We start from the raw sequence: 27742 nt of genomic DNA on the forward strand, positions 1-27742 counted from the left end.
CTGGTTGCTCAAAACTCTTCTCCCTTACAATCTCTTATTTTCATTTATTCCTTCCTCCTGCCTGAGATAAATAAAAGCTATGAATCATGAGCTTTCTATTTCTCTTTTTTCACATCCTTCTTTCCCTTCAGTCTCTGACAAAGAGGAGGATGGTCTGTCTCCTTGCTAATACTAACACCTATACTTATACCTTGATTTAATCCTTCCTAATTCCTTTTGGGTTTAGTCTCTCCGATTTCTCTACTTTTCAATTTTCCCCTACATACTCATTCTTTCTCTACTTCCTACAAATATGCCAAGCCTCCTCCATCTGTAAATAGCCTTCAACTTGACCGGGCCATTCATCCTTTAAGCTATTGTCATTTCTTTCATGAACTTCTAGAATAAGTTGTCTTTACTTCTACTTTTAACCTGTTCTTTTTAAAAAATCATTTCTTTTTTATTATGAATTTCAATAAATAACTTTTAATATATGAATTTCAACAATAACTTTTAATATACAAAGGACAGATAGCACATTAAATTATGAATTTCTATTATACTGCATTTTAAGAGTACATGTTAAATTTAACATGATAGTAAAAAAGCTGCCTTGCTTGTCTCTGTCCTTCTGAATGTTATTTCTTGTTTATTTTTAAAAAGATTTCTTTAATATGCTTCACTTTCCTTTTTGTATCGCCATCACTACCTACCAACTTCCCTCCCCCTCTAAAAGAGGCCCTCCCTTGTAACAAATACATATAGTTGGGTAAAACAAATCTACATTTGGATGTTGTCTGCAAATGTCTCATTTCACAACTCCTTTGCCTGCTTCTTGCAGAAGTTGGAAAGCATGCCTCATTTTTTCTGAAGGCATATTTGGTATTTGCATTGATCAGAGGTCTAAAGTCTTTTAAAATTTGTTTTCTTCTATGATATTCTAGTCATTATATAAATTGTTCTTATTCTGCTTTATATCAACTTACTTGTGTCTCAAATTTCTCTGAATCCATCATTTCATAGTTTCTTATAACACAACAATATTTAATTACATTCATATATCATTATTTTTCAGTCATTTTTTACCTTATGGTCACCCATTTTGTTTCTACAAAAAGGGCTGCCATAAATATTTTTGTGCTTATGGATTCTTTCCCCTCTGATCTCTTTGGGAATATACACAGTAGTAATATATCTGGGTCAATATTCAAAATTTAGTCACTTTTGGGATATAATTGCAAATTGCTTTTCATAATGGCAGAAAAACTCACAGTTCTACAGATAGTACATGAGGATGGCTATCCTATGTATATATCCTCTCACAACTTCTTACATTTTATTTGCTTATCAAAGTATTGGATTAGTTCTCTATCTACCCATCCATTCTCACAGTGTGGTTGTTTTTATTAATGGAGCTATAATATCACCAGTAATAGTAAAATTTGCAAATAGTAACCACTTGAGAAATGTTTGATATATGATGATCAACTGTGAGTGACAACTATTATCAACAAGGCAAAGATCCAGGGCAACTCCATAGAAGGAACAGATAGAGCCTGAATACAGATCGAAGCATACTTAATTCCATCATTACTTTTTCTCTAGTGTAAGCAATATGTCTTATCTCACAACATGATGAAAAGAGAAATGTGTATTATATGAAAATATATGTACAACCTATATGATATTGCCTGCCTTCTTGGGAAGGGGCAAAGGGTAGGAGAAAAGGGGAAAAAAGTTTACTAGTTTCTTTTTGTATTGAAGGGTTTTGAAAGAAGGTTAATGATAATTATATAAAAAATAAAGAAAAGAACATTGATGAATCATTTAAAAATACAAATAAGAGAGCAAAAGAAAATTCAGAATGAGACTCAGAAAAGCAGAGCAGTGTTGGAATTAATATATTAAATTTGAAATATTTTTTAAAAGCTGTTTGTAATGGAGATTCATAATTTCATATGTGGGTCTCTTTTCTCTGTTCTTCAAATATGTAAATGTTCATATTTGTTAATGCTTTTTAAGTTCATAGTAATAAAGAGAAAAATTTTAAATTGCTGGATGCATATTGAAAAAAGTGAAATATTATCCTTTAAGATTGAGGGTGCTACAGATTTGTCTAAATTTGTAGAAAGTCTGATTTACAGTGTTTTTCAAAAGAACTGAACTCAACAATTGTCTTTAAAATTAGTTTTATTTATGTTGTTTTTTATGACCACAGTAATTTCCCTATACACAAACCCTACCTCCATATCAATGAATCTTTCTTAGTAACACAGAAACTGTTAAAGCAAAATCAAATAATACTGCAACCACTTCTGATATTATGTGCAATGTTCTACACTCATTATTTTCCACCTTTCCAAGGAAGAGAGGGAGAAGCATTTTTTCATGTTTTCTAGAGCTAAAAAAAGTAATTATAATTACAGAACATTCACCTTCAGTTTTGTATTTTTTAAATATTGTTGTCTGATCATATGAGTGAAACAGATGGACAATTCAAGTGATATGTTACTAAGAAATGAAAGAATGAGGGGAATCCTCAGGAAATTAAGTGAATCCTGTGAGAATTTATGCAGACATATGGTAAGAATCATGGAGGATGAAAAGTTACAATTGACTTGAAAGGAGGGAGTAAACTCAAGTGAAAGTAAAAAAGATTCATGAAAGTTGGGATATATGAATGTTCAAAGAGGACTGGCACCTCTGGTGTGAGAGATTGCCACTCTTTTCAGGGCTGATTTATCCGCTTTTGGTGGCCACCTGTCACTCAATTTTTATTTGTGACTCCAAAAAACCATAGCATGCTCATCAGCTACACCCCTGGAAACTGTCTAGGCAGATGGGTTAAACCAGTTTGAGGGAGACCTATGTTAGTGATATAGGGGGCTATATACCCCAAGCATGTGAATACTTCCTCTAGTGGAATGGCCTGATAAGAACAATTTGTTCCAATGGCCATGAAAGTGGCTGAAGCAAGCACTACAGAGTACCTAGTGCTTGGTGAGACATCATCCACTGCATCCTGAGCCATCACCAGTGCTCCTGACTTTTGTCTTGCCATTGAAAGTTGATGACTCTGGAATACACTGTTAGACTGAAAACTTTGTGCAATACTGCCTCATTTAAATCCAATTTACACACAAGTGATGTAACTGGTCCTCTTTAAAACAAACAAAAAACAAAAAACCCCAAAAGCCAAACAATCTGACATCCCTACCTTGTGGTAGGACTACAAAACACTTTTATGGTAGTGAAGAGACCTCATTATATGTTGATACAATTTTCAACAATCATTTTCTGACATTTTGTGATGCATATATTATCACTCAAGTTACTTTGGACTGAGCATCTTTGTCATCTGGATCAGAACTTCTGAGGTGAAAGAAATCTTGGTTAAAAAAATCCTGGCAAATCACAATGAGATGTGAGGAAGGAAGTAGAAACCTCAGAACTTCCCTTCTTTTTAGTTACTACCGGGAGATTCAGCAGAAGAGGTGAAAAAAATCAACAAGGTTAGTAAGAAGTATGAAGATTTTTCTATTGATATCCAAATTAGGCATTTACAAGAAAGTGAATAGATTACTATCTTCAGTCTTACATCTAGTGATTAGTCAATTGAAATAATTCTGAATATCAGTTTACTGCTATTTTATGCGAATACATCCCAATATATTTACACTAAATCATTTCCTTAAAATATTCAGACAGGTTGCAGTAAAGTATCCTCCTGGGATAAATAAAATGCTTATTGTAAATGCTTTAAAATGCTCAGTTCCATAAATGTTGGGTACTGACCTGAAAGTGTTTAGAACCATTGCATTTATAAGGGTGTATACTCTAGTCCTGGAGCCTCACTTTTAACTCTAGCCTCAGGATCCATACTATGAGACTGTCTTATAAGTGAAATTGCATTATAATAAAGTCCCTTTGGCACTTCAGTAATGAAACTCCCTTGGATAGATTCCAGGATGGCTCTAACTTACAGTGAAATCAAATCTATAGTGAAGAACATAATGGCTCTGATGGCTGGTTTCCAGTGGGGCTTAAATCTGTAAGAATCTGAACTTTTCTTTGCCCTTTTGCCCTTCTTGTTCCATATCTGAAATGTCCTCCCTCCTTCTCTTGATCTGTTGGATTCTTATCATCTTGTTAAGTTAACTGAAATGGACCTTTCTCCTTGGACTTAAATTTTTTTTTTTTAATTCTAGGGTACACTTAGGTTATATTGTAGGGTTTAAAAGGTCAATTCTACAGTGCATTTAGGCTATGTTTTGTTTTATACCTGAGTTTGTTTTATCCTTTTAATGAACTGTATATTTTATGATGGCTAAAAATGTTTTAGCTAAACTTTCAATCTCCCCTGCACCATGCCTAACACATTCATGCGCGCACACACACAGTAGATGCTTAATAAATGTTTAATTGGGGGAACCCAGCATTCATTAAAGACTTATAGCTCCAGCACTTCCTTTAACCTAGAGGGAGCCAGTGGGCCGGGTACCCCCAAGTTGACAACCAGCGAACTAATTTGGGGCGGTCCACATGCAGGACAAAACCTGGTGATTGGTTTTCAGCGCGGACGTGGACTGTGCTGGCTTAAACACCTTCACCTCAGTTGGCCCAGAACAGCCAATGGGGGAGCTTGCGCAAACACACATCCCCTGGTTTTATTCAGTGTCCATCAGTGGCTGCCCCGCAAATATCGCCCTACCCCCGCGGGGCGACTGGGTTCCACCTGTTAGAGGGCTACTTCCAAGATCTGGCCGATCCTGCCCAGCACCTCCTCGGGAGAGCCCCGACCCAGGTGACTGGCGCGCCCCCTCCCCCGCCGTCGCCGCGCCCCGCCCCTCGAGGCTCGGACTGAGCTCCCCCTCCGCCTCCACCACCGCCTCCTCCCACCTCCATCGCGCTCGCGCTTGGCCCAGGGGGGTGGTGGTGCGAGCTGTCTGACTGAGCATGCTCAGTGGGCTGGGCCAGCTCCTGGCGCAAGGAGGAAGCGTTTCCAGTGCTCCTGGCGGTGGCGCTGGGGTATGCGGTACGGGCTAGCGTGGCGGCTGCTGCACCCCGCGCTCCGCACGACCTTCCGTCCCGTCCTCGCTGCCTGCCTCTGCGGGGAGCATCTTTTGGGGTAAGCTGGCGCAAAGCACCGTAGGGCCTGGCAGGGCCGCAGCGCCGGGGCCCACGGGGAGGGCAGCGGGGATCCGGGCTGCAGCTGCTAGGACTATTCCGCAGTCCCCGCCCCGCGGCGCCCGCTGCCAGCCGCCTGGCTCTCGGGTTCTGGAGGCGGCCGGCAGGCCGGCCGCGGTCCTTATTGGGCACCCAATGCGAGGCGATCCCGAGGAGCCTGGGCCTGGCGGGCGAGCAGCGGGCAGGGCGACCCTGGCGAAGGGCTGGCCCGGGCTGAGCAGAGCGGAGCAGAGGGCGCGGATCCGCCGCTTGTGTGACCTAGGGTCGCCGCGGGGACTATGTCACAAGGCCGGTGTGGGCAGGCCGGGAAGCGCCGCGCTGTGGTGGGCAGCAAAGTGCGGCGACCGGGGGTGGCGGGGGTCGGGCCAAGTTATGCCCCTCCGGTGGGACCGGGTCCGACCGCTGGAAGAAAAGCCTCCACTGACGGAATCTGACTTTTCCCAGGGGAAGAGAACCTGAACAGAAGAGAAGCAGGTAGGGAGGAGGAGGAGCAGGAGGAGGAGGAGCAAGAGGAGGAGGAACCGGGGCTGCTGCAGCTGCAGCTGGGCCAGGGCCAGCCTTGAACAGCACCCGGCGAGAACTGCCCACCACCCGGACGCTGCGCCCTCCGCTTGTGGGGCTTTCCCTGGACCTTTGCCTTCCCATAACGCCGAACTCCCTGTTCCCACCTTAGTGTCAGGCTTTTTAATTCGGAAGAGACCTGGAAGGGCATTCCCAAACCCTCCGGGTATTGCAGAAGAGGAGGAAGGTTTGAGCCTTCCAGGTAGAACTGCGTGCTCTGTTGTGAATATAAGGTTATGTGTGGGTTTTGTTGTTGTCTAACGTGTTAGGCAGAAAGCTTTTCCCCCTTTATATATACATCTGAAAGAATTGTGTTATTTCATCTACAGCGTAGGCAGGCATGCTTAGGCATTTGTGTAAAGCTCTTCGTCAATCATATTTTGAGTACCTACTAATGGGGAGCCAGTGAATAATAGTGTACAGTGTGGAAAGGAGCCGGATCTGGAGTCAGAGGGTGTGGGTTTATATCCCACCTCTGATGTAACTTCTGACAAATCACTTAACCCCCTCTGAGCCTTGGCTTTCAAATTTGTAAAATGTAGGCTTTGGACTAGATGACCTTTAAGGACTCTTATAGTTCTAAGATCCTCACTGTCATATGACCCTGTGTGCAAAGCAGTGGTACTTAATCTCTGTGAGAGATTATCAACATGAATAAGATTTATTCCTAGTGTTTAGAAGTTTCTGCTTGGTAGTAGGGAGAATCTGGAATAGCCCACAGTGACAGAATAAATAAGGCGCTATTGATGTCAGTGAGTAAGGAGGCAATTAAGCACTATAGAATTTCAGAAATTGTTGGGAGGTATCAGGAAAGAAGTAGGACTTGGCTTTGGTCTTTAAATGAAAGAAAAAATAGGATTCAGATATATGAAGAACGGTTTTGAAATGTTTTTAGGAGATTAGACCAATGTTACTGGAATGAAGTTCTTCAATAAACAAACATATTAAGTCCCTGTTGGGTGCCAGGTAACCATCCTCATCTGTGGGTAATACAGACTTTGAACATCCTCTGCTTTCATTACCTTTTATTTGAGGGGATAAGATGCACATATGTATGAAATAAAATATAAAGTTAATTTATGGGGGGGCATATATAGCTGAGAGGTTCAGAAAAGAGAACAGAGGTGTCAAACAAGCCACAAGACTCAAAAACAGATTAAAAATAGATTTGGGACATATTTAAAATAAATAAAAATGAAATAAAACAGATAATATTTTAAAACTAAATCAACATGCAGTCTGTCACACATCCTTATGTATGGCTTAGAGGCCATTTCTATTTTAATGTGACATCACTGATATAGAGAATGACCCTTAAGAGCAGTGTTTTGCAGATTCTAAGAGATGAGAAGGAAGGAAGTACATTACTGGCATGGGGAGGATGGGGGGGACAGCCCATTAAGGTAAGGAATCTTGAGATGTGGAGAGTTTGTTGTATGTGAAGGTCAGTCTTAAGTCTAGTTTGACTGGATAATGGAGTGTATGTATAGTGGGGAGAGCAATGTATATTGTGAAGCCCTAGATCTTGTGCAAAAATAGTTGGATAAAGAAAATGTAGAACTTTGAATGCTTTGCTGAGCAGTTTGTTCTTTATCTTATACATAGCTATGAAAGTTTTGGGACTTTGAAGTGATGTGATAAGAATAGTATTTTTGGAAAAGTCATCTGGTGACAATTGTAGAAGAGTCGTTGAAATGGATGGGAGAGTCTGGAGGGAACCTCCATGTAGATTTTCTTGTTATTTTCCTTGTCCATCTGGCTTGATATTTCTAATCCTCAATACTCCTCTAGAACTTTTGTTTTTTGTATTTGTTCAGGGTTATTTGACAAGCAGTATCAGGCTGCCAGGTGCCATCTTTTACTATTTTACTCTTCATATATTAATACCACATCCTCCCAACTAAACAGAGTCTAATAGAGGAGGGGACTACGTCTTACAGTAATTATATCTGTGCAGTACACATAGCACCTTGCATATAATATGTACCCACAATAAATATTAATGAGAAGGTAAGTTTTAGAATTTGATTTTACCATCTCTGAGGTGAGTTTTTTATATTTATATCTTCAGATGCTACAACAGATCCTTAAATCATTTCATTTTTCTAACCCTTACCTTCTGTCTTAGAATTGTAGTATCAGTTCCAAGCCAGAACAACTGTGGCTAGGCATTGGAAGGTTAAGTGACTTGCCTACATTCATATAGCTTAGGAAGTGTCTGAAGCTTGATGATTTGAACCAAAAACCTCCTGTCTTTAGGCCTGGCTCTATCTACTGAGCTATTAGGTGCCCCTTTAAATAATTTCTTAAGATCTAAAAGATAGTGGAACATTTTTATTTTTTCTCCATGGCTGTTTGAATGCATCATTAGTCTGAAGACAGAAAATCTAGACTTTTTAAAAAAGCACACACTGTACCTTAGTCACCTCTTTGTAGCAGTGCATACAATAATACTTTCCAAAAGCATTATGTTGTTCTTTTTGCAAGGTAAAATTACATTGTACTTAAATTTAAATGTTACTGTATATGTTTAGATTACTCCAAAAAGTCAGTCTAGCATCCTTTATCTGTTTTTTTACATGAAAGTTGCAGCTATAAAATATTTGTGAGATCTTTTTAATTTAAAAATGTCAGGTTTTCCTTTTTTGGGGGGGAGGGAGACAGCCTGTACTTTGAAAGTATTTTGGCAGTACTACAAGAGCTAAAAGCTAAAGAACAAGATGAAAATGTATGTGCATTTCCAGTTTGTTTCTTACCTTTGCTGATTGACATCTTGACAATTTATCTTTTCTCTACTAGGTCAAGAGATTGGTTATATCAGTGCATTTCATATAACTTCATATTTAAGTGTTTCAAATTATGAAGTATATTGTATCTATTCTTTTTCTGGTAGAGTAGGCAGGGTCTGGACTTGGGAGTCAGAAAGCCATGGGTTCAGATCCTACCTCAGATACTTAGTAGCTATGTCACTCTGCAAGTCACTGAACTTCTTTGGGCATCGTAAAATGTAAAATGATGGTGTTGAGCTATTCTATAACTTTTAAAGTCTCTTCCAACTCTAAATTTATAATTCTTTGATCCTCTAATACATATCTTGGCTTGAGTAAGATATTGGGAATGGCTTGTACTTGGAAGAAGCAAATAGTTGCTTTTACTTTACATTAGAGGTATCATACTTAGAACTCAGGGGCCATAAGGAGCCTGCAAAACTCTAAAACTATAGGAATCAAATTACAATGTCATTTAGAAATATTTAACAAAAAGTAAAAATACAGTTCAATATAGATAATACTAATTTTCTAAGTCAACACATTAAGGCAGCTAGATGATACAGTAGATAGAGCACTAGACCTGGAGTCAGGAAGACCAGAGTTCAAAATCCAGTATCAGATACATACTAGCAGTGTGACTTTGGACAAGTCACTTAACTTTGCTTTAGTTTCCTCATCTGCAAGACAAACTGGAGAAGGAAATGGCAAATTACTTCAGTATTTTTGCTAAGAAAATCCCAAATGGGGTCAGTAAGAGTCAGACATGACTGAAACAACAAAGTCAATGTGTGCCCACAGGGATCTGTTTCTGTTCAAGTTTGAGATCACTGCTCTACATAGCATTAATGGAAGAAATGAAGTTTAGAATTTAGAGTTCTGTATCCAAGGTTCAATCCCAAAATATAGTGCCTAAAATAGAAGTGAAAGAGGCCACTGAACCTTATCTCCTTGATAGTTTTTGTTGATAGCTAATTGGGGATGTTATAACAAACTATCTAGAGCTTACTCAATGTTTTATTTGATGTATTAGCAGTCAAATGCAAGAGTTAAAATTAAAGGGTTATACTAAATATATGAGAAATGTGATCACCAGAAACTATTTACTCATGTCAGAATGACTTTAGGGTAGTTTATTTACAAAAGGAGAAAGAGTGAAAGTAAGGAAATCAGAGAGAGAGAGTAGGTAATTACTCCAGCTCAGTTTGAACCAGGCAGGGCTTCAGAGGCCCCAGCAAAAGGAGGCCCAGAGGTAAATTAAACAAGGGTTTTAGAGGCCTCCTCCAAGATGAGGAACCTCCCTGGAAGCTAGTACCTCCAGAAAAGCCAGGGGAAGGGAGTCAGCCTTTTTATCTTAACCCATGTGGTAATCCTAAAGGAAAATTGAAGAGCAGTCCAAGGTCTCCAGCCAGAGGTCCTCCCGGGTCAAGTTTGAAGGTGAAAGAACTGGTCACAGGAAGTTCTTGCCAGTTTTAAAGACCCTTCCTTTCTTCACTTCAATTGCAGATATAGCTTTGATGAGGACTGTTCAGGGGGCAGTCAGTTGATTCTGATTCATCACTCCTATGGCACTATACTCACTATACTTAAGGATAAATGGAATGTATACACTTCTGGTGATTAAATCTAAAAATGAGCAGGGGAGAGTTAATCACTTCTTCACAACCTCCCTTGTGATCATTTGGGAGGCTAGTCTCCTCAATTGATTATTTAACATAATCATCTTGAATCTCTAAAAATCTTCTAACTGTAGGTGCATATAAAATTTCACCTTCTAAGAGGAAACTACAATAGTTAGAGATAAGAGGGAAATAGGAGAGAGAAAGCAAAATCAATGTTTGCTAGAAGGTGTATTGACAAAAAGCCAATTGGGGGCAGTTCCCTTTGGCATAAAAGTTTACATTCAAAATAAATGTGTTCAACCCCTTTCAGTTCAATCAGTTGCACCCCAACGTTTGTTTTGGATCTTTTGATGCAGCCTAGGTTTCTGCAGGCATCTTTCTCCAAACAGTTCATTTTCTGGATTCAAGGAGTTATGATGCTTCTTTTCCAAAAATTTTTCTCAAAATTTTAAATCATGGATTTTATGAAAATATATACAATCCCCCCTGAGGAGGGTGTTGACCAAACATGGTCACGGTTGAGTTGTGGGGTGTATGAGTCAACTTTCTTTTTTTTTTTAATATTATTTTATTTGGTCGTTTTCATACATTATTCACTGGAAACAAAGATCGTTTTCTTTTCCTCCCCTCCCCTCCCCCCCCCCCCCCCACTTTCCCTCTCCCATAGCCGACGCATGATTCCACTGGTTATCACATGTGTTCTTGACTCGAACCCATTTCCCTGTTGTTGGAGTTTGCATTATAGTGTTCATTTAGAGTCTCTCCTCAGTCTTATCTCCTACAACCCTGTAGTCAAGCAGTTGCTTTTCAGCGGTGTTTTTACTCCCACAGTTTATCCTCTGCTTGTGGGTAGTATTTTTTTTTTAGATCCCTGCAGATTGTTCAGGGTAATTGCATTGATACTAATGGAGAAGTCCATCACCTTCGATTGTACCACAATGTATCAGTCTCTGTGTATAATGTTTTCCTGGTTCTGCTCCTTTCACTCTGCATCACTTCCTGGAGGTTGTTCCAGTTCACATGGAATTCCTCCACTTTATTATTCCTTTTAGCACAATAGTATTCCATCACTAACATATACCACAATTTGTTCAGCCATTCCCCAATTGAAGGGCATCCCCTCATTTTCCAATTTTTGGCCACCACAAAGAGCGCAGCTATGAATATTTTTGTACAAGTCTTTTTGTCCATTATCTCTTTGGGGTACAAGCCCAGCAGTGCTATGGCTGGATCAAAGGGCAGACAGTCTTTTATCGCCCTTTGGACATAGTTCCAAATTGCCCTCCAGAATGGTTGGATCAGTTCACAACTCCACCAGCAATGAATTAATGTCCCCACTTTGCCACATCCCCTCCAGCATTCATTACTTTGCATAGCTGTCATGTTAGCCAATCTGCTAGGTGTGAGATGATACCTCAGAGTTGTTTTGATTTGCATCTCTCTGATTATAAGAGATGTAGAGCACTTTTTCATGTGCTTATTAATAGTTTTGATTTCTTTGGCTGAGAACTGCCTGTTCATGTCCCTTGCCCATTTGTCAATTGGAGAATGGCTTGATTTTTTGTACAATTGATTTAGTTCTTTATAAATTTTAGTAATTAAACCTTTGTCAGAGGTTTTTATGAAGATTGTTTCCCAATTTGTTGCTACCCTTCTGATTTTGGTTACATTGGTTTTGTTTGTACAAAAACTTTTTAATTTGATGTAATCCAGATTATTTATTTTGCATTTTGTAACTCTTTCTAATTCTTGCTTGGTTTTGAAGTATTTCCCTTCCCAAAGGTCTGACATGTAGACTATTCTGTGTTCGCCTAATTTTCTTATAGTTTCCTTCTTTATGTTCAAGTCATTCATCCATTTTGAATTTATCTTGGTGTAGGGTGTGAGGTGTTGATCTAAGCCTAATCTTTCCCACACTGTCCTCCAATTTTCCCAGCAGTTTTTATGAAATAGTGGATTTTTGTCCCAAAAGCTGGGATCTTTGGGTTTGTCATATACTGTCTTGCTGAGGTTGCTTGCCCCCAGTCTATTCCACTGATCCTCCTTTCTGTCTCTTAGCCAGTACCAAATTGTTTTGATGACCGCTGCTTTGTAATATAGTCTGAGATCTGGGACTGCAAGACCCCCTTCCTTTGTATTTTTTTTCATTAATTCCCTGGATATCCTTGATCTTTTGTTCTTCCAAATGAACTTTGTTATGTTTTTTTCTAAATCAGTAAAAAAAATTTTTGGAAGTTCCATGGGTATGGCACTAAATAGATAGATGAGTTTGGGTAGGATGGTCATTTTTATTATATTGGCTCGTCCTACCCATGAGCAGTTAATGTTCTTCCAATTGTTCAAGTCTAGTTTTAGTTGTGTGGAAAGTGTTTTGTAGTTGTGTTCATATAGATCCTGTATTTGTCTCGGGAGATAGATTCCTAGGTATTTTATTTTGTCTTGGGTAATTTTGAATGGGATTTCTCTTTCTAGTTCTTGCTGCTGAGCTGTGTTGGAATTATATAGAAATGCTGATGACTTATGCGGGTTTATTTTGTATCCTGCAACTTTGCTAAAGTTGTTGATTATTTCAATTAGCTTTTTGGTTGAGTCTCTAGGATTCTTTAAGTAGACCATCATGTCATCTGCAAAGAGCGATAATTTGGTCTCCTCCTTGCCTATTTTGATGCCTTCAATTTCTTTTTCTTCTCTAATTGCTACTGCTAGTGTTTCTAATACAATGTCAAATAATAGAGGTGATAATGGGCATCCTTGTTTCACTCCTGATCTTAATGGGAATGGATTTAGTTTGTCCCCATTGCAGATGATATTAGCTGATGGTTTTAGATATATACTGTTTATTATTTTTAGGAATGACCCTTCTATTCCTATGCTTTCTAGTGTTTTTAGTAGGAATGGGTGTTGTATTTTATCAAATGCTTTTTCTGCATCTATTGAGATAATCATGTGGTTCTTGTTGGTTTGCTTGTTGATGTGGTCAATTATGTGGATAGTTTTCCTAATGTTGAACCAGCCCTGCATCCCTGGTATAAATCCTACTTGATCATGGTGGATGACCCTTCTAATCACTTGCTGGAGTCTTTTTGCTAGTATCCTATTTAAGATTTTTGCATCTATATTCATTAGGGAGATTGGTCTATAGTTTTCTTTCTCTGTTTTTGGCCTGCCTGGTTTTGGAATCAGTACCATGCTTGTGTCATAAAAGGAGTTTGGTAGGACTCCCTCTTTGCTTATTATGTCAAATAGTTTGTATAGTATTGGGATTAACTGTTCTCTGATTGTTTGATAGAATTCGCTGGTGAATCCATCAGGCCCTGGGGATTTTTTCTTAGGAAGTTCTGTGATGGCCTGTTGGATTTCTTTTTCTGATATGGGATTATTTAGGAATTCTATTTCCTCTTCTGTTAGTCTAGGCAATTTATATTTTTGTAAATATTCATCCATATCACCTAGGTTGGTATATTTATTGCCATATAGTTGGGCAAAGTAGTTTTTAATGATTGCCTTAATTTCCTCTTCATTGGAGGTGAGATCCCCCTTTTCATCCTTGATGCTATTAATTTGCCTTTCTTCTTTCCTTTTTTTAATTAAATTAACCAGTACTTTGTCTATTTTGTCTGTTTTTTCAAAGTACCAGCTTCTAGTCTTGTTTATTAGCTCAATAGTTCTGTCACTTTCTATTTTATTAATTTCTCCCTTAATTTTTAGGATCTCTAGTATGGTTTTCTTCTGGGGGTTTTTAATTTGTTCATTCTCAAGTTTTTTGATTTGCATTTCCAATTCCTTGGTCTCTGTCCTCCCTAATTTGTTAATATATGCACTCAGGGATATGAATTTTCCTCTAAGTACTGCCTTGGCTGCATCCCATTGAGTCAACTTTCAAAAGAAAAACCAAAAACATAAAAGAAAAACAAATAGAAGAAAAATTAAACTTTTGGAGAAAGAAAAAGTTCAGAATCAGAATCAAAATATTAAAATCCATTTTATAAAAATGCATGAGTAAACAAGAATAAATTCATAACAGGCCCCTGTATTAGGGTCTAATCAAAGCAATTTCTGTCCCACTAGTCTGTAGGACAAAATGCAGCAATATTGTACTTACCCATTGGTAGCCAGGTCTACAGTAAGTTGCCATATTATAAGAGAGACTTGAGTAATAATTTCTGGTGACCACACTCTTATAAATTTAGTCCAATCCTTTAATTTTTAACCCTTACCCTGGGGAGTACAAAATTTAGGGTGCATCTTTTAGGATGAGAAAAGTGTCATAATAAACCACATTGTAATGGTAAGCACAGTCCAGATGTGGCAGTGATTATTTTACAAATGCTTTTCAATGGCATATGAATTGAGGTTTGTAAAATACCTTGGATTTCTAAGATGTACCCACCAGTCTCAGTCATCCAATAAACATTTATCAAGTGCATACTGTTGCTGAGGATCTAAAGAAAGGCAAAAGAGAGTCCCTGCTCTCAAGGTGCTTATAGTTTAATGAGGGAAGAGATAATTTGTTGTACAAACAAGATATATACTGGATAAATTGTAGATAGCAACAGAGGGAAGGTACTAGAACCAAGGGGAATCCAGAAAGGTTTTTTATAGAAAGTTAGAGTTTAGATAGGACTTGAAGGAAACCAGGAGGCAGAGTTGAAAAGGGAGAGGTTCCAGGCATGTGAGACAATTGAAAACACCATCAGGATTCAAAATTAAAAACTTGGGTTTATCTTAAAATGGTATTCTAATACTTAATTCTCTCAGGTTTAGATTGCTTTTAAGAAGAGAAAAATGAGGTATCAAGATTTTGGAATAGACTGTGGTTATGTAATGGTTGTTGTTAAGATTAGGCTGGATTGACCTTTTGAGTTAGAAAAATAATTAAAATCAGTTCCATTTATAAATATCCTCAGTGTTATACTCACCTTGACTCTCCAATTCATAGATATCATAGGATTTAGAACTGTAAGATTTTATGGGTTGTTTGGTCCAGCTCCCTTATTTGACAAATGAGAAAAGTGAGACCTTAAGAAGTCATATATTTTCCAATGGCTCCATTCCTCTCTCCCTAGAATCAACCTGTATAACAAAGAAGAGGACTAATCATCACTTTGAAAAAGGTCTGATATTATCTGTAGTGTTTTATACCCTTAGTCTCCCATCTCTTGTAAAGATAATTTTAGCATTGTGACTTGAAATCTAAATTTAATTGGTCGTCAGGGAAAATCCCAAATAATAAAATACCCAAGTCAGTTGGAAATTTATGGTGATTTTATTGATATAGTGAAAAGAAACTAAGAAGAAGGGAGAAGGAAAGAGTGAAGGATTTCTCCTGCCTGACTGTATCGGGTGGGTAGATTAGGGGATCCTAGAAAGTAAGGTTTTTGGAGTGTGAAGGAGGAAGGAATCAGCCTGAACTCCAAAACGGCTCAGCCAAGATGTCTGAGCCTGAATCAGCTCAAGGACAAACTCACCGCCAAACCCAGACAAAAGCTGCCACCACACCAAGATGTCCGAACGCTTAGCATGCTGCCAGCCAGAGTCACCTGGGGAAAGAGGGAGAGAGAGGAAGTGACTTGCCTTATATAAACGGTTTTACGCCACTTTCCTGCATCTCATTTGTACCAATGATAGCTTAGCTTGACTTTAGGACAGCCCAGGGATCTGTTCACTGTTTCTGATTTGTCATTTGCTAGCACATGTCCATGTAATGTGGGTGTGCACATTCCTGGGTGCTAGACCAAGCAAGATGGAGAGAATCTAAAAATCACACTCTTCAAAGAAGAGAGGTTTTTGTCTGAAGTTGACTAGAACATTCTTCTCTGCAGGAAAGATAGACAGAAGATACAATTTTCTTTTTCCCATAGGTTTCAGATACTAATTTAGAATATCTGTTTAGAACTCTCAGTAAGCATGCTTTCAGCCAATTCTTTATTGTCTTTTTTTTTTGAGATGTTTTGGGTTTTATACTAGAAATTTCCTGTTTAATGCCATGCCAATTTCAACCAAATTCACTTTCTTTCCCAGAATACCACCTTCTTGAAGACTGTATCTAAGTTGAAGATGTAGTAATATTCCATCATTTCCTTATACCAATCCTTGACTTACAGTAGACCTTCCTGGCCTTTTGTTCTTATAATTTCTTCCTATTAGTTTTCCTAAAGTATTACTTTTATCCTTTTGCTCCTGGACCCCAAACCTTCAGTGGTTCCTCATTTTTCCATGTTAACTGGGAAAAAGCACAGAACTATTAAGTAGTCAGAAAAAAAATCACTCTTTTAATTAAGGAAAGGAGTTTAACACTAGAATTTAGGTCTCTTCGTAGAGCTGTGCTCTATAAACCCATGTAGAGTCCCCAGACTAAACTCCCAGGAGTGCCACTGTGCGAGATGACAATTCCAAAGAGGGACAGAACTTAGGGGTCTTTTATACCTTCTGGAGAACTCAGTATGGCTAGCCTGCATAGATAAACTGCAAGCAGGCTGCAAAGAGGTCCACAGCCAGCCTCAACTATAACAATTACAAAGGAAAGAGTCAAACTAAGAGCTGGGCTTCCTGAGAGGGATCTTTAATACAATGGGAAAAGCTTCTAAAACAAATACAGGTACTCAACATTTTGACTATGTCCACTATCACTTTAAGGTCTATAGTTCAACCCAAAACAGGTGTGCCTGGTACTGGGGTTTCTCAAAGGTCAGGGGTAAAATTGAGGTGTCCAGATTTCATATTGACATCCATAATACTAAAGGTAGAGTCTATCTGATTTTTAAGGGTCTGTCCAATCATTTGGTCCCATTCTGACTTTTCAGTTTGATCTCCTCTTGTTCCTATACTTGAACTCCTTTCCTGTTCTACTTATCCTCCCCTAAAGGTGACTTGTTTACATTGTGTGTCCTAGCTCAAATTCCCTTTTTCCAGTTTCTTTACCTATACTCACATTTCTAGAGCAGTTTAAGATTTACCTAGTTCCTCCCAGCATTTCTGTGAGATTGGTAATTAATAGTATTTTCTCTCTTTGACAGATGAGTAGACCAAAGATTAGAAAGGTTAAATGTCTTGCTCTTGGTCACACAGCTGGCATATTGGTAGGTCAGATTCCAATGATCAACTGAACTTAATTTTTTAAAAACCCTTACCTTCTGTCTTAGAGTCAATACTGTGTATTGGTTCCAAGGCAGAAGAGCAGTGAGGGTTATTAGATGACTTGCCCAGGGACACAGCTAGTAGACCAGTTTTGGACCTAAGTTAAATTTTTTTTTAAAGCCTTATCTTTCATCTTAGTATCTATATTATATATTGGTTCTAAGGCAGAAGAGTAGTAAGGACTAGGCAGTGGGGGTTAAGTGACTTGCCCAGGGTCACACAGCTAGGAAGTGTTTGAAGTCAAATTTGAACCAGGACCTCCCATCTCTAGGCCTGACTCTCAATCCACTGATCTGCCTAGCTGCCCCCTCAGTTAATTCTTAATAATGTTTGTTTGTTTGCTTAGTACAGTGTCAGGTACATAATAGATGAATGCTGAATGACTCATTGAATTATTTGGCACTTCATCACATACTGTTGTGTGTTATTTGACTTCTGCAGGCAGGACTTGATAGACCCTTTTTTGTTTTGCCTATGTAGCTAGCACTCCCACCCTGACTGTCAGCCACACACAGCCTTGTCCAGGAAGACCTGACATTGATGTATATTGACTTGGAACCTGTTAACTTCTCAGTTCCCCTGAGGCAACTCCAGGACCCTTTTAATTTGTAGAGCTGGTCCATACCTGCTTTGGTATAGGGAGTTCCTTCATCTGAAGTTTCTTATGTTAATGGAATCCTAGGTCTGCTTTCTTTATCTCTTTTCCATCCACCTCCCACAATAGAAAGGCAGCCCAAGCATTGGCAGCGGTACACATGAAGTGGTCAAAGGAACTGGTGGAAAAAACATTTGGAATCAGAGAACTAAGGGTCAGATCCTTTCTGTTGCCACTTACTGCCTATGTCACCTTGGGTAAGTTAACCCCTGAGCCTCAGATTCCTGTCTTGTAAAATGAGGAGGTTGAAACAGAGGACCTCTGTAGTTCCTTCTAGCTCTAAAGCGATGATCTAGTGACATAGGGAAAGGCCTCCTGCACACAAGGTTAATTCTGTATGAACTATTTAGTAGAGAACATGGACAAGAGTTGAATGGGTAGGTTTTGGTTTGCAAGGTGGAGGGAGTACCTATATTAAATCATAAATCATTTGAAACATTGGTCCAAAGATCTAAATTACATTATTCTCCCTTCCCACAATTACTGAGATGCTTTATATATATATAAAATAAAAAATATATATATATATGTAAAAACTTTTAAAATTGGTATTGCTGGGGGCCGCTGGGTATCTCTGGATTGAGAGTCAGGCCTAGAGATGGGAGGTCCTGGGTTCAAATTTGGTCCCAGACACTCCTAGCTGTGTGACCCTGAGCAAGTCACTTAGTCCCCATTGCCTAGTCCTTAGTACTCTTCTGCCTTAGAACTAATATGTGCTATTGATTCTAAGGTGGAAGGTAAGGATTTTTTTTTTTTAAACCCTTACCTTCTGTCTTGGAGTCAATACTGTGTATTGGCTCCAAGGCAGAAAAGTGGTAAGGGCTAGGCAATGGGGGTCAAGTGACTTGCCCAGGGTCACACAGCTGGGAAGTGTCTGAGGCCAGATATGAACTTGGGACCTCCCGTCTCTAGGCCTAACTTTCAATCCACTGAGCTACCCAGCTGCCCCCAAGGATTTTTTTTAATTGGTATTGTTTTCCCTTGAATGTCTGTATTTTTTTTTTCTTTAAAAGAGACAGCTAGAAGTACAATGTGTAGGGCTCTGGGCCCATAGTCAGGAAGATATGAATTCAACTCCAGCCTCAGATATTAACTTTGTGACCCTGAGCAACAAATCATTTACCTTCTGTTTGCCTCAGTTTTCTCCACTGTAAAATAGAAATGATGGTAATAATAGCATCCACCTCACAGTGTTGTTATGAGGATCACATGAAATATTTATAGAGTACCTAGCCATACTGTAGGTACTTTATAAATAAATGCCACATATTGTTATTATTTTTCTATTATTTATCATTTTAGGAGAGAAGCATAAATTCTGGTCTGTAATAGAAAATCCCCTTAAAGAATACTGCTTAAAATTTATAGTACTGATACTTAGTATGTAATATCATCACTGGTTGTTTTGTTGCTGTTGTACCAAAAGACTAAAAAATGTCAGCAGGGTCTCAGTTATGTTGCCTAGTTTTGGTAAGAAGTGAAGTCTAATAATAAGGATTATGCATGTAGAAGATTGGAAGGAAAGCAAGTTGTTAGTGCCTCTTTGCTAGTTTTTTTTAGAATAGTAAAATTATTAATGTGCTGTATATGACATAAAATATACAAGGTTCAAAATCCATATTTTCCTTTTGCAGTTTTCTTACTGTTGGAAAACCTTCAGACTCTTTTCATCCTGTCATTATTGTAGTTCAGTGTTATAATTTAAAGAGAGTAAACAACCACTCTGCCATAATTTAAATTATTGAAATCAATATGCTTCTGATAAGAATCTAGTAAGCACTGTTTTGACTCAGGAAAGGAAACTCAGTCATTTATGTTGAGCAAGTTCAGGATTTTCAAGCCCTAATAGCTAGTTATTAGCTAGGAAGTTCAGGTAAAATTGGTAGGTTAGTCACCCTCGTAGTGTCTGATTTTCTTGGGATTCCAGAATAGTAGTGAGGATTGAGTTGTATAAGGTATCTAAGGTTAACAGTTCTTAAATTCCATTCTTGAATTCTATGATTCTAAGTTGTGTGGAAAAAAACTGACCTATTGGATTAAAAAAAATTATACTTTTTGTTTTGAAATAACTGGTGGTTCCAAACAATCTCCCTCATATAAAATATAACTGTAGGCTACCTACCCCTAATTTGTTAGTTTTTAAAAGAATGTATCCTTTTTTCCCTGTTAAATTTGAACATTGATTATGTAAATTGAACATTTTAAAAAAGCCTGCTTTAGTATTTACTTAGATAATTGTCTTACAAATCATTAATAAAGAAAAACATCATATAAAACTCACTTATCTATATGTTTTTTCTTTTCTTTTTTCAATGCAAAAATTATTTGCATTTTATTGGCTTAATTTGATCATCTGTGAAGTGAGGGGTTGTACTGGATGTTATTTAGGGCCCCTTCCAACTCTGGCGAATCTGGGCAAAGCATTTAACTTCTTGGTCTTCATTTACTTCATCTCAAAAATGAGGAATTTGGATTAAACTCATCTATATATTTGAGTTTCCTAGTCTACAAAATGGGGATGATAATAGCACCTATCTCACAGTGTTGTGAGGAACAAATGAGAAAACATGTAAAACTCTTTGTGAACCTTAAAATGCTATATAAATTCTAGCTATTACTATTAGATGACCATTGAGAGGTCACTTCTAGCTTGAAATAGATGATCTAATGATTCTTTAATAAGGCAAACAAACAACAATAAAATTCTACTTTGCTCATTAGTCCCACCTTTCCTCTGTCTTCCCACCCCCATCCCTTTTGCATTCTATCTTTGGATGGAAAAGGTATTTAAATGTTTATGAAATTTCCCAGTTTCTGCTTCCCTGTATTTAAGCACCTCTCTTGAACTTACTTGGCTTCTGTTTTAGACTGCAATGGTCAGTGGCCAGTGGAGGGCTTGTCCCAGCATCTAAAAAGAGTGGGTGTGAAGGGCTGATTTTGTCCGGCAGCATTTTCACCTGCTATGTTTTTTGAGCCAGACTTCCAGAAGATAGCAGCCTCTCTAAAAAACTGGCTTAAGAATTGTACAAAAGCTCCCAGTTTTCTTTTAAGACAACTATTGGGAAAAATTCTTTTAGCTATATTAGTCTTTTCCATATTAGCATTCCTTTGCAAAACTTTGTCCTTTTGGAATCTGTTTCAAATATATAGTATGATTATAAAATGAGAGGAAACTAATTTCATCTTTTAGACCACACCTGTATGTCATAGGTAATTGCAAAAAACATAACTAAGTACTTATAGAAATTGCTCTGAAATTGCAGATGTCATTGTGTAACAAGAAGGTGCTAGTTACTATCTCCAGAAGTGGTGGGTGGAGCTACATAAGCTTAAATTAATAGGGAGATTAATGCCGCAGATCCAGATCCTACAGTTATTTTAAGAGTCAACAGGAAGTAGAATAAGAAAGGTAATTTAGAGTAGACTGGGACTGAGGAAAGATGAATGTGACAGGGCAGGAAAATGTAAGAGAGCCAGTCTGATCGGAGTCATAATAACCAAGCTGTGGTCAGGTCAGAGAAGAAAAGCAAGAGACATTGACATTAGGGAAGAGGCCTACCTATATCAAGGATTTACAATTAGATCTTGGATTAAAGATGTGGGGAATATGACTGGGCTGAGTCTATATAGATTAGCAGAGATATGTTGTATCAGGAACATAAATGAATATAGATATTTTTGTAATCCCTAACATCTTTTTGTTCCTATCTCTTAAAATACTGGTAAATAGATAAATAGATCAAAATCAATGGATATGAGAAAGACTGATGAGCAGATCAAGTCCCATGATTTCTTTAGACTTCTATTTACTACTTATTTTAAAAATAAAGGGAGTTGGGCTAGATGGACTCTAAAGTTCCACCCAGATCCAAACCCTTTGATCCTGTGTACTCATGAATGAAAACATTACATGAAAATGAGTTAGCATTTCCCCTCCTTCCCTCCCTCCAAAAGCAGGGAGTGTTCTGAGCTGTGGTGTGAAACCACAGCCTCAGTGGTTTGAGATATGGTGAAAGATCAGGGCCAAGAGAATCTGCATCTACCTAGAACCCATTCCTTTACATTCTCATTCTTGGGAAAGCCCCTTTCTATTTCTAGCTAGCTAGAACAAAAAATTGGAAGAACATACTATATAGTTGCAAAAATTTTCCCTGTAGAAGGGATTCTTAACGGTTTTCTCTGTCCAGGGGCTTGTAAGGGGCTCCTCAGAATCATGTTTTTAAAAGCATGACATAAAATATATTGAATTACAAAGTGAAAATAATGTATATTTTTTTTCTCATTCAAGTTCATGAACTCTAGGTTAAGAACCCCTGCTTTATAGAGTCCCCTAAAGGATGTAGACTTTATTATTATTATTATTTTTTTAAACCCTTACCTTCTGCTTTAGTTCTAAGGCAATAGAACAATAAGGGCTAGGCAGTAGGGGTTAAGTGACTTGCCCAGGGTCACACAGCTAGGAAGGAAGTATCTGAGGACAGATTTGAACCTAAGACCTCCCCTCTCTAGGCCTGGCTCTCAATTCACTGAGCCACCCAGTTGCCCCCAGGATGTACAGCCTTTAACATCCTCATTGACTAGGAAGTTCCCAAGGTAGTTCTTTTTTCCCTGTGTGTGAGGGTGGGTGAGCTCTCTGTTTTTCTAGCCTTTTTGCTTCAAGTTTTATTATTAATAAATCTCATAAATATGATACTTGGAGTATTAGATATTAATTTTTAAATCTACTAGTTGAAGTACTGGACACAGAGTCAGGAAAGTCTGAGTTTATATGTGACCTGTCTTATCCCTTGGGCAAATCAATTAACTTCTGCTTGCCTCAGTTTCCTTAAGTGTAAATTGGGAATAATACCACCTATCTCCCAGATTTATTTTAATGAGAAAAATGAGTACTATGTGGTAGCTTTCAAAAACCACTTCCATCCAACTAGAATATGCTTTTGATTTCTATCCATTAGCATTAGTTTTAGGTATTATATTCATGGAATTTCTATGACAGTGCAAAACTACTTTTGATCTACCTCATAACTTCTCAACTATTTGAAGAGCTCTGTTACGAATTGAGTGAAGGACTCTCTATTCTGGTCTAGCTATAGATACTGCTGAAAGACTCCTTACATAGGTATTTTTGTAACATTGTTATAAAGATGAAAAATCAAATCCACAAATATTTATTCAGTGTCTGCTATGTTACAGGCACTATCCCTAAGCAATGGAGATACAAAAAAAAAAGTGAAAATCAGAAGCTCACATTCTAATGTGGAGGGGAAATAATTCTTTATAAAAAATGATCAAGACAAGATAACTTGGAGATAAAGGGAGGCACTACCATTAAAGGACGCTGGAATGTTTTCTTGTAGAAATGGTAATTTAGCTGCGACCTGGGAGTCAGAGATGAGAAGGGAAAGCATTCCAGGCATGGAGGGATAGCCAGTGAAGATGGAGAGTCTGGAGAATGGAGTATCTTTTTTGGGAAATGGCAAAGAAACCATGTTCCTGGATTGTAGAATATGTGGAGAGAAAGGTAGGAAGAGGTCAAATTGTGATGGGCTTTAAAAGCCAAGGATTTTTGATTTGATCATGGGTGTGGGGTAATAATGAGCCACTGGAGTTTATTGAGTAGGGTTGCAACATGGTTAGACCTGCACTTTAGGAAAATCAATTTGGCAGCTGTAGGATGGATGGAATCATATTTCTTGAGCAAACCACAAACGTTTCAAAATTATAAGCAGTTTGATGGATCCAGGTAGCTTTCATTAAAATCATTCTCAATCTTAACAAGGAAAAGAATGAAAGAGGTTATCTGCAGCTTTCCAAGCTCCTGAGGTATTGTTTTTTCCTCTGGAATTAAAAACAATTTGGAGCATAAATAAGCAATTTCCAGTCTTGAATTAGACCGCATAATTTCACCAGGCCTGTGAGAAAAGCACATTTGATTGTAGTTCCATTTTATAATGCAACTTCTCTGTACCAGAAGCAGTTTTAAAATTTTAATTTGGAAATTGCTCCAACTATGAGACTGCTTCTCTCCTTCCTTCCCTCCCTCCTTCCCTGCTTCCCTCCTTCCCTGCTTCCCTCCTTCCCTGCTTCCTTCCCTCCTTCCCTGCTTCCTTCCTTCCTTCCCTGCTTGCTTGCTTGCTTGCTTGCTTGCTTCCTTCCTTCCTTCCTTCCTTCCTTCCTTCCTTCCTTCCTTCCTTCCTTCCTTCCTTCCTGTGACTTGTCCAGGGTCATACAGCTAGGAAATGTTTGAGTCTAGATTTGAACCCTGAACCTCCTGTCTCTAGGGGCTGGCTCCCAATCACTAAGTCACTTATTGTCCCAATAGTCTGGTTTCTCAATGGAGTCAACCAAACCTTCACAAAGGAAAAGCTAGAGACTTGCTCATTTTTGTTTTAAGATGAAAATGGATTCACCTGGTTATGTTGTTATTGTCTTTTCCATCAGTCTTTGGATGAACTTTAGCCAGCTAAATTTTTTTGTGGGTGGGAGATCATGGAAAGAAACCCATTTAAAAGCATAAGAACTTTTCTTCAGAACAGAAGTCATGTGACTTAGATGCCACATACTGAAGAATAGTCCTCTGTCTTGCCCCCTCTGTCTGAAACTAGAATCAGTAATGAAAGTTGTGTTTTTAGAGTTCAAGAGGCAGCTGGGAAAAAACTTGTATCATGACTAATACGTCTTTTTATGTCCATTGCCTTGAACACTTTGGATCTCAACAGGTGTTTGTTGGTTCTAAGGTCTAAGAATAGGGAGAAGGTCTGAACCTTCTTTTTCATTACAAAGTTAGAAATAAATCAAATGTTAAGCACCAGTGTATCTAGCAGTGTGCTGGATACAGTAGGCAATTTAAAAAAATATATATGACAAAGATCCCTTTCCCCAACTAAGCAATATTTATTGTGTATTTGAGAAGACAAGTCATATACCACATTGCTATTGAAAATCTCCTGAACCAGCTGGAGAGAAAAATAAAGCATATAGTGAGCTACTAATTGTGCCTAAACATGACCTTATAGAATAAATTTTGTGAGTAATACATATAGTCTATAATGGAATCAGGGAGAAGGATGCATAAAAACAGTAAGAGCCACACTTGTGCAGATAGTAGTAGTAGTAGTAGTAGGTAGTAGTAGTAGTAGTAGGTGGTAGTAGTAGTAGTAGTAGTAGTAGTAGTAGTAGTAGTAGTAGTAGTAGTAGTAGTAGTAGTAGTAGTAGTAGTAGTAATGGGCTGGTATAAACAACTTAGATGGTGTAGAGTGCTGTCTCTGCAGATCTTTTTCCCACTTCTGTCTTATCTGAACTCTTTGTGTTCCTTTTCCAGATTCTCACTCTGGTGACCCTCTTTATTTTTTCTCCCCATTTCAGACTAACCTAGATTAGACATTTACTTCCCAGCATTACACAGGTTGTAATCATTTTAAGAATGTAGATCTGACCAAGTTGAGTTCAGTTCCGTCAATCATTCAATTGTAACTTAATTGCCTACCTTGTGCCAGGTATGGTGCTAGGTACTGTGGATATATAGCTTATTATTTATCTAGGGGAGACAACAGATGGATATGTGAGTAAGTTTTGTGGAGGTTTGGGGTGGGGAAAGACACTAGCAGTTATAGGGAACAGGAAAGAATTGATGTAGAAGCTGGAGAAATTTAGAGACAATCTAAGCGGGTAGGTTTATACCAGAGCCTGCCAGCTAATTTGCAATACATGAACATTCTCTGTGTATTTACATTATTCACATGGAAAGTAAACCACAAATTTCCATTTATCAAGAATCTGAACCAGAAAACTCGAATAACTAGACTTAACACACAAACATGCCAGTGCTGGGGATTCTCCAACTTAAACTTCCAAAGACAGTGTTTCATACAGCCTGAACAATAGGTCTGTATTCTTATTTACATTTTCCATTTTAGTGAGCAAGTGCCCCCATTTCTTGGATAGGAGATGGGATTTGATTAGTTTTAACCAGATATTCAAGCTGTGTATCTTAAAAAAAAAAATTATTTCATTTATTTATTTACCTTCTGTCTTAGAATCAGTGTTGTGTATTGGTTCCAAGGTAGAAGAGTGGTAGGGGCTAGGCAATGGGAGTCAAGTGATTTTCCCCAGGGTCCTACAGCTAAGAAGTGTCTGAGGTCCGATTTGAATCCAGGACCTCCTGTCTCTAGGCCTGGCTCTTAATCTACTGAGCCACCCAGCTGCCCTCTGTATTTTTTTTTAAAGATTATTTTTTTTACTGGGCAACTCATTCATAACTTTATTTGTTTACCTTTACACAGTAAAAACTATTACATTTAAGGTGACAAAATACATTGATAAAAACCCATTTGCCTGGGTCATCTTCTTGAATTAAAAAACTCGACTTTTTTTTAAATGGGACATTTTTTTTCTCTCCTTGATGAGGATAACTTTTGTCTTTTTATCACATTCATTTCTGAATATATTTATCCTCTTTCCATACCCAGCAAGTCTTTCCTTTTTAGAAAGCTATAAAAAGGAATAATAGTACAGTAAAGTCAACCAGCATATTGACTAACATGCAAATTTCCCTACTCATAGGCCCTAACCTCTCCAATAAAATGTGTGAGATAAATTTTTTTCAACTCTTTCTGGTACTGTATAATATTATGAATCTTAAGCTACCAGTACTTTATGCTAAAATTCTACTGAAAAGAATTCATTTGATGCAGGTCTATCATTATGATTATGTGATCTCAGTATAGTACTGTAAGTGTATTGGTACTGGTGCTTGAAAGTTTGTTTTTTGAGTAAATGCCAAATAGTAATTTGAGAGGAAGCATGTTTTATAGAGGTCTGTCCCTGGAGTCAAGAAGACCTGGGTTCAGGTTCTGCTTCCAATGAATATTCCTTTCATTTGTGGCCATGGAAAATCCATTTCATCTCTCAGTGCCCCACACAACTTTGTAAGATTGACACCAATTTGCATCCATTAGATGTCAAACTGATCTTTTTCAAGTTCAGATTTTACTGTCACCTTCCCCCTCCTCCTTCATTCAACACCAATGACTCCCTGATGCCTCCATAATCAAATATAAAATCCTGTGTCTTCTAAAGCTTTTCATAACTTGGTCCCTTCCCACTGTTTCCAGTCTTTACTTATACCTTACTTCCACCAACTCATGATCCTGTGACACTGGCTTCCTGGCTGATTCTCACAGACAACATTCTAACTCCCAACCATTTGTGCATTTCCATGTCTGGAATTCTCCCTCCTTATTTCTGCCTCCTGGCTTCTTTGAATTTTTGCTGGTCTCAGCTCAAGTCCCATTTTCTGCAATAAGCCTTTCCCAGTCCTCCTGAATCTTAGTACTGTCTGCCCCCCCCCCCCCGCCCCCCCAGTGAGCTCCAGTTTATCTTGTCTATATGTATTTGTACGTAGTTATTTGCATACTTAGACTGAACTCCTTGAAACAGGGACTGATTTTTTTGTTTTTGGTCTTCTCTTTGTGTCCCAAAATTAATACAGAGCCTGACACATAAGTATTTAATAAATACTTGTTGACTGATAATTTCCACAGGGAGTTTCCTATATAGATGAAATTACCGAATCTGGACACTAATCCATTTCCTAAGAAATCATATTTTTCTTTGTGATAAAAATTTAGAATATGAAAATGCTCGATAGTCTGGGCAGTATAACCTAGCTTTCTTTCTGAGATGAAAAATAGTTCTAGTTTAAGCTCTAGTTTTGATTCTTGATAAATGAAACTTTACCAAGCTTTCTGTATGATTTGTTAGTGTATTCTATTGGGTTTTGTCTAAATTAAAATATTTTATTATTATTTCTATTAACTACATGCTGAAAACAG

The 27742-nt window shown here is 38.1% G+C and overlaps 1 protein-coding gene across 5 annotated transcripts in view; it reads left to right on the forward strand.

Annotated features, from left to right (window-relative positions):
* IDE (insulin degrading enzyme) overlaps nt 1-27742 on the forward strand; it is a 130970-nt gene that overhangs the window by 13831 nt on the left and 89397 nt on the right. Inside the window, exons 1-2 of one of the 5 annotated variants that reach the window (XM_056802478.1) lie at nt 5491-5640; nt 15184-15231. The exons of 1 other annotated variant lie outside the window; for it this stretch is intronic. Coding sequence is in view for 1 of the 4 variants with exons in the window: in XM_003339947.4 (XP_003339995.3) it covers nt 5010-5107 (98 nt within the window). In the remaining 3 variants the exon portion in view is untranslated. Of the gene's footprint in view, nt 1-4657; nt 5108-5483; nt 5641-15183; nt 15232-27742 lie in introns of those variants that run through there. 3 more of the 5 variants (XM_003339947.4, XM_056802479.1, XM_056802469.1) reach the window with 3 other exon arrangements.

The sequence above is a fragment of the Monodelphis domestica genome, chromosome 1 (assembly GCF_027887165.1).
Source record: "Monodelphis domestica isolate mMonDom1 chromosome 1, mMonDom1.pri, whole genome shotgun sequence".
Lineage (NCBI taxonomy): Eukaryota > Metazoa > Chordata > Mammalia > Didelphimorphia > Didelphidae > Monodelphis > Monodelphis domestica.